General features: G+C 56.6%; 1 protein-coding gene across 3 annotated transcripts; it reads left to right on the top strand.

The window, feature by feature from the left end:
* The first annotated feature begins 480 nt into the window (after nt 1-480).
* ZSCAN18 (zinc finger and SCAN domain containing 18) lies at nt 481-14,000 on the top strand. 3 transcript variants are annotated; one of them, XM_003277212.2, is made up of 7 exons: nt 481-670; nt 7,809-8,330; nt 9,012-9,161; nt 10,436-10,524; nt 10,832-10,934; nt 11,577-11,669; nt 12,465-14,000. In XM_003277212.2, exons 2-7 carry the CDS (start codon nt 7,928-7,930, stop codon nt 13,157-13,159), a joined length of 1,533 nt encoding a protein of 510 aa, XP_003277260.1. In that variant the 5' UTR covers nt 481-670; nt 7,809-7,927; the 3' UTR covers nt 13,160-14,000. The 3 variants fall into 3 exon arrangements, with proteins under 3 accessions (XP_003277260.1, XP_030675330.1, XP_030675328.1); XM_030819470.1 differs by having other exon boundaries at nt 12,468-14,000; XM_030819468.1 differs by having other exon boundaries at nt 559-729.
* Nucleotides 14,001-14,253: the final 253 nt, after the last annotated feature.

A 14,253-nucleotide genomic window follows, 5' to 3' on the forward strand; every position in this document is an offset into this window, starting at 1 on the left:
GGGTCTCCACCTCTTGTCTCCCCAGTACTGGGTCTGCTCGTCCCTGTCTCTCTATCTCTGTCCAGATCTGTCTCAGCCTCGAGTGCTCCTTTTCTCTGGGTCTCTCTCTTTTCCTGAGCCTGAGCTGGTCTCTTTCTTTTCTTGAGCCCATGCTGGTCTTTCCCTTTCTTGAGCCTGGGCTGGTCTCCCTCCTTTCCTAAGCGTGAGCTGGTCTCTCCCTTTCCGTGTCCGACACTGTACATCTCTGTTTCGGGGACCCCATGGCGTCTTGGTCTGCCTCCGAGCGTCTGTGGGCCTTTATGTTTCTCTCCCTCCCGGTCTGCGCGTCTTTTTTCTTTGTTTCTCTGTTTCTCACCGTCTTTGTTTCTCCGGGTCTCTAGCTGTCAGGGGTCTATTATTTACCCGCTTGTTTACTTCGTTGCCATGGTGCCCAAAATGACGCAGGCGCCGGAGTGGGCGGGACGCCGGGAGGCCACGCTCGCGTCTGATTGGCCATGCGCCCTGTCACCTGTCACGGCTCCCTTGCTCGCCCCTCTGCGCGGCACAGCCTCGCGGCATTGTGGGAATCGTAGTCCTCAGTGAGGCCCAGTGCGCAGGCGCAGTTTGCCGGCCGCCATCGCGCACTGAGGCTCCGGGCGGCTGGGACCGGCCTGGGGTAGCTGCGCAGCAGGTGGGTCGGTCCCGGGGCCGCAGCGCGGGGTTCAGGGAACGACCCCAACGGGGCAGACGGTGAGGACGCCTCAGTGGGCAGCGTTAGGGGAAGGGGCCAGGGTGTTCCTGGGATTGGGGTGCGAGCCCCCACTGTACGTCCAGGAGGCCGAGGGTCTGGCATCCCTTCGCGTGGAGTGCGGGGCAGGGACCGGGTCCCCCCGGGGGTGGCTGAGATCCGGATCGGTGAGGGGCCCTGCAGGCAGGTAGGGAACTAGTACAACCCCCACCCCGTGTAGGCTCGTGGAGGGGAGGCGCTTAGGGCACCCTGTGGGTGGGAGACCAGGAAGGGGCGGCTCGTGATGGGGGAGAGATGAGGGAGGGGGAGGCTCCTGAAGGGGAAGAAAGGAGGGAGGGGGATTCCTGAGAGGGGAGAAAAAGGGGAGGGGGAGGCTTCTGAGTGGGGAAGAGGAGGGAGGGGGAGGCTCCTGAAGGGAAGAGGAGGGGAGGAAGTGGGGGCTGAGGGTATGAGGGTGTCCCTGGTCGGGGGATGCTGGGCAGGCTGTGGCCCCAGGGGCTGGAGCAGGGAAGGGGTGGAGGGTGCGGGGACCAAAGGGGTGCCTAGGATGGGCATTGTCTCTGCTGCCCCCATCCTTGGGATATCTCGCCTTTCACCAGTCACCTGGGGGTGGGTTCTGTTGAGTTAGGTGCCTGCGCCCGCCCCGGAGACCTCTCGTGGAAGAGGCAAGAGTGGGTGTACTGGCTTCGGGCCTGACCCGGGGGTTGGGGTGGGGGCCTGACTCACCCTCCCATCACTCCTTCCCCATCTCCTTTCTCTCACCCTCCCGGGCTCCTTCTTTTTCCCAATCCCCCCCTACCCCCGTCCATACTATCTGGCTTTCCCTGCTCCTTCCTCTCCTGTCTCCTCTCTCCCTGCTTCCTTCCCTCCCCACTTCCCCCATTTTTGTCTGCCCTCCTTCCACTTTCCCATATATTCGCCTATGTCCTTGCTGACTCCTGGGCGAGGCTGAGTGGCACAGTCACTTGGTTCCATGTCACCTCCTCGGTTCCATTTCACCTCCCCCATCCCATCATGTCCTGCAGATGGTTTCCTGCCCTGGAGTCAGAGCAGGGCCACGTGTCGCATCGAGTTGCTGTTTTCTGTGCATGATGCTTGAATCTGTGACTTCCTGGGTATTTCTGGCTTTGGGTTTTTGGGGAGCCTAGGCCAGTTGCGCAGGACATCTCTCTGGTTCTGTCTGTCCTGGTGAGTGGATCAGGGACCACAAAAGGCAGCTGAGATGTGAACAACGACTCTCACTCCGTGTTTTTTCATTCTTTTAAAAGCACTTTGACCCCCTTTTATAATGAGTAAGTGATCTGTGGATGAAGCCAGGGCAGACCCTGGGAATATCCGGCGACCCATTAACAACCATGCCCCATGCATTGAGCTTCCCTGGCTGATCCTCAGGCCCGTAGCTGTGGGGTGGTTTGCTAGACCCTGCCGATGAGTGTGATGGGATGGAGAGCTGCGATGAATATTCCTCAGGTGGCCAGGGCTGGGCCCATGGAGGGCCAGACCAGGCTTGAGCTCTGCTCAGCCCGGGATGAAGGGGATTTGCTGCAGGACTCTGGAGACCCACCAGGCTTGGGACCCCTCAGCTCAGCCACCCCTCACCCACCGTGGCTCTGTCTGCCTCAGCTTCTGTATTCCAGGCCTCTGGGTGCGGCAAAGCCTACAGGACTGGCTCAAGACTTGTGCAGACTGCTTCATTTGCTGAGGCTGGGGGGCTGGGCTCCAGGAAAATCCCATCTGAGGCAAATCCTGGACAGTCCCAAGATTAGGGGGACGGAGGTTTGCCCAGTGCCCAAGCCAGACTCCAACGAGGTGTGGCCTCATTCAAGCAGTCTGTGGCAGGAAAGGATCCCAGTGGTGTCTCTTTTGTTTGTTTTTGAGACACGGGCTCATTCTGTCGCCCAGGCTGGAGTGCAGCAGCCAGTCGTAGCTCACTACAGCCTCCAACTCCTGGGCTCAATCAGTCCTCCTGCCTAAGACTCCCCAGGCTCTGAAATTATAGATGTATGCTGCTGCACCTGCCCCGGTGAGATCTCTAAGAGGAGAGTCCTTCTGACAGTGTGGCCAGGGATGGGGCTGAAGGAGGCGAGAAGACACGGAACCAGAGATTCTGGAGGCTCTTGAGATGGCCTCACCCTCCTGGCTGTGAGCATCAGGGTCCCAGTAGGAAGGAGATGAGCATGGAGAGGCTGTTTTCACAGGACGCAGCAGCTTCCTTGGAGTTGGGCATTTTAGGAGACCCCTGGTTCCATGGAAGCTTCTGCTTTGCAGGTGAATGGAGGAAGTGGAGGCAGAGGTGGCTTCCCAGAGAGGCTCACAACTTGTAATGCTGAGGGGGAAGGGCACAGAGGAGAGGAGCTCCCGTTCCTGTCCCCAGGGGCTGACATGTGTCCCCCACTGTCTTGGCCAGTGACCCAGCCGGAGGGTGTCCTGTCCTCCCCACCTCATCCCACCCCTGCCAATGGCCGAGGACCCAGGACCCTTGCTCATTCTACCTAGACCCCGATGCCTCCACCATGCTCAGAGCTTGGAAGCTGGAGCAGGAGGAGAGGGGCTGGGGGAGCTGGCTGGGATCTGCCCACTGTGGAGGCCATGAGGGTAGAGGGGAGGGTGGGCAGGAGGCCTCTTAAAGGGCGAGTGGGCCTGGACAGGGAAGGATGTCACTTTGCAGGTGGGGTCCCGGCATTAGTACTTGCCTGCCTCGTGCCTCAGTTTCCCACCTGCACCTTGGGGTGGCATCTGGTTCCTACCCCCCTGGGATTGTGAGGTTCTGATGAGGAAAGGTTCTGTGCACACACATGATGGAGCTCACAGTTTGTTTTGTGGAGACAGGTTCTCTGCAAGGTCAACATGCCTCTGGCATCCTAAGAAAGCCAGAATTACATGCCTGCAGGACTACACCTCTGTCCCTGCACCAAGTAGAGCTCTGTGCCTCCGTTGCCAGGGGGGTAGAGCTGGCGTCACGCCTCCCATCAGGAGAGGCTCCAGAACAGGGGTTAGCATACCCACCTGCAGGCCAGCAGTGACCTGTTTTCTTTGTATTTATTAGAGACAGGGTCTTGCTGTGTCGCTCATGCTGGAGTACAGTGGCACAAACATGGCTCACTGCAGCGTCCAACTGCTGGGATTAAGGGGTCCTCCCACGTTAGCCTCCCATGTAGCTGGGACCACAGGTGTGTGCCACCACGCCTGGCTAATTTTTTTTTTTTTGCGACGGGTCTCACTCTATTACCCAGGCTGCAATGCGGTGTTGCCATCACAGCTCATGCTGCCTTGACTTCCTGGGTTCAGGTGATCCTCCAACCTCAGCCTCCAGAGTAGCTGGGACCGCAGGCATGCACCACTGTGCCTACCTAATTTTTCTATTTTTTGTAGAGACGAAGTTTTGGCGTGTTGCCCAGGCTGTTCCTGAGCTCCTGGGCTCAAGCTGTCCACCCACCGTGGCCTCCCAAAGTGCTGGGATTACAGGTGTGAGCCACCACACCTTGCCACCTGTTTTTGTAAAGATGTGTAAGAACGTGCCAAACCCGTGGGTACACACAGGGCTCTGGCTGCTTACTTGCCACAAGGGAGAGTTGAGTAGTTGAAACTGAGACTGTCTGGCCCTTTATATCTGCTATTCTCTGTTCCTGGAGGATGAATAAGAGGATATATTTCTTTTCTTTTTCTTTTTTTTTTTTTTGAGACGGAGGCTCGCTCTGTTGCTCAGGCTGGAGTGCAGTGGCGCAATCTCGGCTCACTGCAAGCTCCGCCTCCTGAGTTCACACCATTCTCCTGCCTCAGCCTCCTGAGTAGCTGGGACTACAGGCGCCTGCCACCACGTCCGGCTAATTTTTTTTTTTTTTTTGTATTTTTAGTAGAGACGGGGTTTCACAGTGTTAGCCAGGATGGTCCCGATCTCCTGACCTTGTGATCTGCCTGCCTTGGCCTCCCAAAGGAGAGGATGTATTTCTAATCCTAAGGGAGAGAAACCCTTTTTAAGTGGGTTTCTGAACTCAGAAGTCCAATTTAAAAAATGGGGCCAGGCGCAGTGGCTCACGCCTGTAATCCCAGCACTTTGGGAGGCCGAGGCGGGCGGATCACAAGGTCAGGAGATCGAGACCATCCTGGCTAATACAGTGAAACCCTGTCTCTACTAAAAATACAAAAAAATAGCCGGGCAAGGTGGCGGGCGTTTGTAGTCCCAGCTACCGGGGAGGCTGAGGCAGGAGAATGGCATGAACCCCGGGGGGGCGGAGCTTGCAGTGAGCTGAGATTGCGCCACTGCACTCCAGCCTGGGTGAAAGAGCGAGACTCCTTCTCAAAAAAAAAAAAAAAAAAAAAAAAAAAAATTGTTGAAGGCTGGCTGCAGTGGCTCACGCTTGTAATCCTCGCGCTTTGGGAGGCCAAGGCGGGTGGATCACTTGAGGTCAGCAGTTCGAGACCAGCCTGGCCAACATGGTGAAACCCCGGCTATACTAAAAATAACAAAAATTAGCTGGGCATAGGGGTGAGTGCCTCTAACTGCAGTGACTCGGGAGGCTGAGGGAGGAGAACTGCTTGAACCCAGGAGGTGGAGGTTGTGGTGAGCTGACATTGTGCCACAGCACTCCAGCGTGGGCGACAGGGCGAGACTCCATCTCCAAAAAAAAAGAGATTGCATTAGATAGTAAGAAACATTAGAACATTACCTGTGACCAAAAGACAGCATGGAGTGAAAAGACAAGCCACAGATGGGGACAGTAGCAAGATGGAGCCAGACAGGGAACTCATTAGTTCACAGAAAGAGCTATAAAGAAAAAGTCATGGGAGGCCAGGCACAGTGGCTCACGCCTGTAATCCCAGCACTTTGAGAGGCTGAGGCAGGTGGATCACGAGGTCAGAAGATTGAGACCATCCTGGCTAACACGGTGAAACCTTGTCTCTACTAAAAATATTAAAAACTAGCCGGGTGTGGTGGTGGGCGCCTGTAGTCCCAGCTACTTGGGAGGCTGAGGCAGGAGAATGGCGTGAACCTGGGAGGCGGAGCTTGCAGTAAGCGCCACTGCACTCCAGCCTGGGGAACAAAGCAAGACTCCGTCTCAAAAAAAAAAAGAAAAAGTCACGGGAAAGTGGGCAGTTTACCTGCCCTCAGAGATTAAATAATGAGAAAGCGCTCAGTCACAGAGGAGGCAGATGCTTAGGTCTGAGGGTCCTCTGGCAGCAGGTGGAGTGTGTGAGGAGAGAGGGCACCCCGGTGGGTCCTGGGAGAAGGTGGACAGCTGCAGTTCACACTCTTGTGTGTCCATAGCCAGTGACATGAGAGCCTGAGGCCAACTGGAGGCCTGGGCAGCTGTGATCCGCTGGGTTCTGTTAAGTGAGCTCATTGTTGGTGCACAGTTACAATCAAGAGAGTTCATCCTGATACTGGCTCCACTTAATGATAGTGCTGCCCCGTATGTGGGGATTCAGCTGAGGGTGGGGCACGGATTGGCAGGACCTGAACTCTCTGTCATTGTGGTCTCCTCCCCCTCCCCCCCCTTGTCCCTGCTCCTGGGTACTTCCTGCCCCTCCCGCCTGGTTCTGTGGATGCTTTGGTCGAGGCCTACATCCTGTACCATTTCCAGAAACGGAGGCGGGGTGGGGGGGTTGTTCAGTGGCCTCCAGAGGGAGCCCCCCACTCCCTACGCTTTTTTCTAAATAATTTTATTTCAGATTTGTGCTGGTTTTAACTGGAGGAACAGTCTTGACACCTAGCTCCTTAATGTTATTAGGAATTGACATCCCCATAATCTATCTTTTTTTTTTTTTTTTTTTTTTTTTTCTGAGAGAGTCTCACTGTCGCCCAGGCTGGAGTGCAATGACGCAATCTCGGCTCACTGCAACCTCTGCCTCAGGGTTCAAGCAGTTCTCCTGCCTCAGCCTCCCAAGTAGCTGGGAATACAGGCACCCACCACCACACCCAGCTAATTTTTGTATTTTTAGTAGAGACGGGGTTTCACCAGGTTGGTCAGGCTGGTCTCAAACTCCTGACCTCAAGTGATCCGCCCGCCTCGGCCTCCCAAAGTGCTGGGATTACAGGCGTGAGCCACCGCACCTGGCCCACATAATATATCTTTGAAATGTAAACAGATCTTGCATTTCTGGTATAAACACAAATCTAGAATGATGCATAAAGCATGCATGGTTAGGATGGGTTTACTAATATTTTAAGGCTTTTTGTTTTGTTTTTGTTTTTTTGAGACGGAGTTTTGCTCTTGTTGCCCAGGCTGGAGTGGAATGGCACAATCTTGACTCACTGCAACCTCTGCCTCCCGGGTTCAAGCTATTCTTCTGCCTCAGCCTCCCGAGTACCTGGGATTAGAGGCATGTGCCACCACGCTCAGCTAATTTTGTATTTTTAGTAGAGATAGGTTTTTCCATGTTGGTCAGGCTGGTCTCAAACTCCTGACCTCAGGTTATCCACCCGTCTCAGCCTTTCAAAGTGCTGGGATTACGGGCGTGAGCCACCGCGCCTGGCCTATTTCAAGGTTTTTACATCTAGGTTTACATAAGAGATTGTCAAGTAACTTTTCATTTTCATCCTGTTCATGACTGATTTTTAAAAATTCTAGTAATGATGCTGGGCGCAGTGGCTCACACCTGTAATCACAGCACTTTGGGAGGCTGAGGCGGGTGGACCATTTGAGGTCAGGAGTTTGACACCAGCCTGGGCAACATGGTGAAACCCCATCTCTACTAAAAATACAAAAAGTAGCTGGGTGTGGTGGTGCATGCTTGTAATTCCAGCTACTGGGGAGACTGAGGCAGGAGAATCGCTTGAACCCGGGAGGTAGAGGTTGCATTGAGCCGAGATTGCGCCACTGCACTCCAGCTTGGGTGACAGAGGGAGACTCGGTCCCAAAGAAAAAAAAAATTCTGGTAATGCACAGAACGAGTTACCCTCCACTTAGATGTTACTTTTTATCTACACGAGTACAACACTGTGAGGTTCTACTGATGCCTAACAAGCGGGTTTCTTGGAAATCTGCTTGAACCCTGGGTGTGGTGTCTTTGTTCTCTGGCAGCTGGGCTGGCTGCGCCCTGGCCTTATGCAAGGCCATTGTCTTCTCCGTGTCCTCTGCAGGTCTGTGGGTTCTGGCACCACCTGAGCCCACTGGGCATCTGGTCATCCCTGGCACCTCTCCTTTGGAGCCACCTTGTCCCCGGCTAGACAGTCACATTTTCCAGTGCCGTTTTGGAAAGATGTTGCCTTTGGAGAAGGCGTTTGCCTCCCCCAGGAGCTCCCCAGTCCCGCCGGATCTGCCCACGCCAGGGTCAGCAGCCGGAGTCCAGCAGGAAGAACCCGAGACCATCCCTGAGAGGACCCCTGCTGACCTGGAGTTCTCCCGCCTGCGTTTCCGGGAATTTGTCTACCAGGAGGCTGCCGGTCCCCACCAGACCCTGGCCCGTCTGCATGAGCTGTGTCGCCAGTGGCTGATGCCTGAGGCGCGCTCCAAGGAGCAGATGCTGGAGCTGCTGGTGCTGGAGCAGTTCCTGGGCATCCTGCCTGATAAGGTCCGGCCCTGGGTGGTGGCACAGTACCCTGAGAGCTGCAAGAAGGCAGCCTCCCTGGTGGAGGGCCTTGCTGATGTCCTGGAAGAGCCAGGTGGGCTGTCCCAGAGGAGAAGCATGGCTCAGAGGAGATGGGGAGGGGATCCTGGAAGGCCCCAGTGCCAGCCATGGCTTGCCTGAGATAGTTAAGTTCCCCATGCTGGTGAGGCAGCTCCTTGGTCCTCAGGGGCCGGGACAGATGCTTGGGCTCCTGCCATCTAGATGTAAGGAAGCCAGAAGAATGAGGGAAAGGGACCAGCCTCTTTTATTTTTTATTTTTTGAGACGGAGTCTCACTCTGTCACCAGGCTGGAGTGCAGTGGCGCAATCTCAGCTCACTGCAACCTCCACCTCCTGGGTTCAAGCAATTCTCCTGCCTCAGCCTCCCAAGTAGCTGGGATTACAGGCTTCTGCCACGATGCCCAGCTAATGTTTGTATTTTTAGTAAAGACGGGGTTTCACCATGTTGGCCAGGATGGTATCGATCTCCTGACCTCGTGATCTGCCCGCCTCGGCCTCCCAAAGTGCTGGGATTACAGTTTTGAGCCACCACACCCAGCCCAGCCTCTTAACAGTAAATATTCTGGGTACTTTGCAGGCCGGAGGTCTCCTAGTCCAAGGATGAGGGGCAGGATGGGTAGTGATGTGGCCCTGGAGCCTGCAGGTCCCTGTGGTTTAACTGTGTGATTGTTGTTGGCACGTGTCCTGACCTCTTGGGGTCCCTCCACTGTTGACAGGGATGCTGCTGGGCTCCCCTGCGGGCTCATCCTCAATTCTTAGCGATGGAGTGTACGAGAGGCACATGGACCCTCTGCTGCTACCAGGCGAGCTCGCGAGCCCCAGCCAGGCCCCCGGAGCTGGGGAGATCCCGGCACCTTCTGAGACACGTGAGTGCCCAGCCAGCCTGGCAGCCTCTGCTGGGCCTTAGGTGGGGTGGTGGGCAGAGGCCTGTGGTTGGGAGAGGGCAGGAGGGCAGCCAGGGAGTCAGGGGCCCCGTGGTCCATGCTATCATTGGGACTTCCTCCTGTAGTTCCTCTGAATGTTAGACATTGTTTATTAAATTAGTCTTCAGAGATTATGCAGATCATCCATACTTACCACAAATAGTGAAAAAACATCAATACATAAAGAATCTCCCAACCCCCCACCATACACCCTCTGAAAATAAAGGGTCTCCAGTGTCCAGATGCACGTCCCCTCATGTCTCCCTGCACATCACACATGCACAATCAGGGCCTGGGGTGGGGCTCTGTGTATGTGGTGTGCTGTGTCTGAGTGCTTGCTGTTTGAATGGGGTGGGTCCCCCAGGCTGTGGTTGGGTCTGGTTCTTTAGTTGCCCAGCATCGCGTGCTCAGCCCATCCCCATCCTAGAGGTGGGCTCTCTGCCCCTTGGAGTGAAGCTGCTGTGACACCTCCTGACTTTTGTGCCCATATGTGAGGCTCTGGGCACTGTGGGTGGGCTCCTGAGGACCGCTGGGCAAATGGCGTGTGAGTTCGACATTTCACATAAAATAGAAACTTCCGTGTGGTTTTCCAGAAGTTTTGTGGCTGTTCATGACCAGCGTGGAAGGTGCCCACTGGCCCGGATACAGCCCAGCACTATGTGGTGTTGCTTTTTAGGGTTTCCACGAAGGCCAGGCACAGTGCCTCATGCCTGTAATCGCAGCACTTTGGGAAGCCAAGGCGGGCAGATCGCTTGAGCCCAGGCATTCGAGACCAGCCTGGGCAACATAGGGAGACCCCATCTCTACAAAAAATACAAAAATTAGCCTGGTGTGCACTTTTAGTCCCAGCTACTTGGGAGGCTGAGGTGGGAGGATCGCTTGAGTCAAGGAGTTGGAGGTTGCAGTGAGCCAAGATCGTGCCACTGCACTCCAGCCTGGGTGACAGAGCAAGACCGTGTCTTTAAAAAACGAACAAACCAAAAAAGATTTCCACGAATCTAGTGGACTTGAATGGGCATCTCTGGGGCCACCCAAGCCCTGTGGCCACCGCGCTGCTTTGTAAATCAGGGACAGGTGTAGTGTCCATTGAGCCTTGGGTGCTGCTGTCACAGAAGCACACCGGGGCCTGTGTGGTAGGCAGCGGGGGCTCCTTGACCCTTGGGGGCACCTGGCCACAGGGAGCTCGTTGCCTCAGCTCTGCCTCCCCTTCTCCCCAGCCTGGCTTTCTCCGGACCCCCTGTTTCTGGAACAGAGGAGGGTCAGAGAAGCAAAGACCGAAGAGGCCAGCCCTGCCAACACCGAGCAGGTGGGTGGGCACAAGTCCCGGGGGAGGGGCCTTGGCCTCAGCTTAGAGGCATCCCCCTCCCCATCACCAGTGCTCAGCAGAGGGCCGTGGCCCCAAATGTCCACAGCGCTGAGGCCCAGAACCCACCCTGGTGGGAGCGTGAGGGCGGAAGCTTTGTGGTGCGAAGGGGCTGCCTCCTGCGGTGCACCCGGGTTAGAGTTCCTGGCCAGGGCTAGCTCCTAGCCTGCTCCTGTGGCTGTGGGGCTGCGGCGGGTCCTCCTTTCTCTAGGGCAAGTGGGAGGTCTCAGCCACGGCTGTACTATTTCAGAAGCTGAAGTCCTTTCCAGAGGAGCCTCAGCACCTGGGGGAGTGGGGCCACCTGGACCCTGCCGAGGAGAACCTGAAGAGCTACCGGAAGCTGCTCCTGTGGGGTGAGACTCACCTGCCTCGGGCTCACGCCCCACTCCCCATCCCCTTCCGCAGGGGTTGGTGCAGGAGACTGTGACCCCAGGGACTTTGGCTGGGACACTGTGATGTCTTACATGGATTTGAACTTGCACGTGTTGGAGCTTGAATTTATTTGCCGAAGCCCCCACCCTTTCTGATCTAAACATCTGAGTTCTGCCCAGGCCCTGCCTATAGGACTGAAGCCTCAGAATTTGGAAAGGCCTCTTGGCCCCAAGGCGCCCACATTGCCACCCTCCTTTCCAGAGACAGGGCCTCACCTGCATGGCCTGATCAAGGGTCTCCTCTTTTGTAGACGTTCTTGCCCCAGAAACCCTCCTTTTAGGGAGGCCCCCCCACTCAGACTCCTGAGCAATTTTTGTCTTAATGTCTGTCTTTAGCTTTGCTTTCCCTGAGTCCTGCCTCCGCCTGCCCCGTCGCCGTTCCAGCCTCGCCTTCTTCTTTGCTCCACTGTCCAGGGGCCTAACAGGGAGGTGGCCTTGGTGGGGGTCCCAGTACAGAGAAGAGGAGGTGGGCTGCAGCCTGCCCTGGCTGGCCCATGACACACAATGCCCATCAGCTACTCTATGTTGATGCCTCTTATTTCTTTGTTTTTTAACCCCACTCAGGGTATCAGCTTTCCCAGCCTGACGCTGCCTCCAGGCTGGACACTGAGGAACTCCGGTTGGTGGAAAGAGATCCACAAGGAAGCAGCCTCCCAGGTGAGGTTGGGTTGAATTGGTGTTAGGGCCGGGTGGGGTTTGCTTTTGCTTCAGAGGCTGAGGGGGCCCCTCCCAGCACCATCAGCCCCAGCAAAGACCTCAGCATCGACTGCTGCACCATTTTCCCACCACCGTGTCTGAGTGAGGCAGGAATCCAGTTACGTCCATGGTCTCTTGCTGCATGACAGACCACCCCAAGACTTGGTCAGTGGAAACGGCAGTGGTGTTAGTTGCCAGGATGTGTGTATGACTTGTCCCAGGGGGTGGCCGTTCTGCCCCATTGGAGGCTCTGTGCCAGCACACCAACAAGAACACCTAGAGGCAGACTCGGGCTGGAGGGCCCCGGGTGCCTGTCGCCAGGGGACTTGTCGCTGGGGCGTTTGGCCTTAGCTATTGACCCCACTCTCTTCGCTGGCAGCCGGGCCTCTCCCTCCAGGAGGGTGCGCTCTGAGCAGGCTCTCCTTGCATCGTGCATCTCGTGGCCAAGCTAGTGGCTGGATGGAGACCTCCAAAGGCGCGGTTTCCAGAGCCTGGGCTCAGTGGGGCTGTCCTTCCTGTCCTGTCGGTGGCCTCCGTTGTTGGAGGCCTCCAGGTCCCACATCTGCAGCAGCAGGCGTGGGGCGTGCGCTGCAGGGCTGCCTGGGAGGGACAGCGCTGCTTCCAAACAGCCGTCAGCCCCGCGGGGATCCAGAGCCCGGAGCCCTGTGCGCTGCTCCGGCAACTGAGGCTCGGCTGGGTCCTCCGCTCCCTGGCCCTGGGCGGGGCGCTCATGCTAGGGCTCTGACCTTGTTCCAGAAGGCGGGAGGCGGCAGGAGAGCGCTGGGTGCGCCTGCGAGGAGGCCGCCCCCGCGGGGGTGCTGCCTGAGCTGCCTACGGAGGCGCCCCCTGGGGACGCCCTTGCCGATCCCCCGTCGGGCACCACTGAGGAGGAGGAAGAGCAGCCTGGCAAGGCCCCGGACCCGCAGGACCCCCAAGACGCGGAGTCCGACTCTGCCACCGGATCGCAGAGGCAGTCCGTCATCCAGCAGCCTGCCCTGGACAGGGCCGCGGAGAGGCTGGGAACCAAGAGGCCGCACCCCGAGGATGGGGACGGGCAGAGCCTCGAGGGCGTCTCCAGCGCCGGCGACAGCGCAGGGCTCGAGGTCGGGCAGGGCCCCGGGGCTGACGAGCTGGGCTTGTCCCGCGGGAAGCCCTATGCCTGCGGCGAGTGCGGGGAGGCCTTCGCGTGGCTCTCGCACCTCATGGAGCACCACAGCAGCCATGGCGGCCGGAAGCGCTACGCCTGTCAGGGCTGCTGGAAGACCTTCCACTTCAGCCTGGCCCTAGCCGAGCACCAGAAGACCCACGAGAAGGAGAAAGGCTACGCGCTGGGGGGCGCCCGGGGCCCCCAACCGTCCACCCGCGAAGCCCAGGAGGGGGCTGGGGCGGACGGGCCCCCAGAGAGCGTGGAGGCCGAGGCTGTCCCCGCACCCCCAGAGGCGCAGAGGTGAGTCGCTGTGCTGTCCCGTCCCGGAGGGGCCGCCCTGCCGGCCATGAATCCCAGACGAGGCATTGGGCCTTTCCACGTCCCTGGGTGGCGGCTTCCTGTGGTGTTTGTGGACGTCCTCTGCCTGTGCCCTGAATCCACTCCTGAGGCTAAGCGCTCCCAACGAGAAGGGTCCACGGGAAGCCCTCACCTCTGTAAACACACCCTGGGCCAGCGCTCGCATCCGAGGGGAGCCGCCGGATGTGGAAGAAGACTCTGCTTTCCTGCAGCCATTTAGTGCCGCCCCATGCTAGGTTATTTGACATTGTGCAGTGTAGAGTTGCCTTAAAGTGCGTGATCTGCCAGTGCTTTCTTAAAGTCACCCTTGCCCAGATTCCTCCTGTTTGCGCTCCCCAGGGTTGCTCAAGTGGAAACTTTGTCAGCTGTTTAGCCTTTTCGTACTTCCGTGATGTCAACTTCTAATCTGCAAAAGCAGAAGCTGTTTCCTAGTTTACCTCACGTGTCTTTACCTGTATGGAGTAGCTCGCAGAGATCACAGAAATGCTTGCAGCCTAAGGCAGGGTTTTCAGACCGTGGGTCCCAGCCCATTAGTAAAATGGGAAGTCAATTAGCAAGTGGCCACCAGCATTACACAGCAATGAAGCAGAATAAAGTAGGCCAGAATGCATCATGTAGTAAAGGCAAATACTGTTTTGTGAAACTTTTCACCCATACATCTAAATGTGAGAACTGGTTGCAATGTAAGACGTATTTCTTGCTGGGAAGTTGTGATCAAAATAAGTTGAAAACACTAATAAAGATCTGTCTGTCTGAGCAAAGGAGACTAAACTCCTTGGGCTACATAAGGTGATCTTTTCATTGATTGCATTTATTCTCAAGATTACAGTATCATTCCCATTTTCTGCGCATAAACTTAATTGCTCCCTGCGCATAAACTTAACTGCTCCCTGTAGATAGAGAAACTGGTGCTTCTTTTTCTCTCACTGTGTTTGAGCAGGCAGTCTGTCGTAATGACCCCCAAATCACAGAGACTTAATAAATACTTATTCATGGGCCAGGCGTGGTGGCTCACACCTGTAATCCCAACACTTTGCAAGG

The sequence above is a fragment of the Nomascus leucogenys genome, chromosome 10 (assembly GCF_006542625.1).
Source record: "Nomascus leucogenys isolate Asia chromosome 10, Asia_NLE_v1, whole genome shotgun sequence".
Lineage (NCBI taxonomy): Eukaryota > Metazoa > Chordata > Mammalia > Primates > Hylobatidae > Nomascus > Nomascus leucogenys.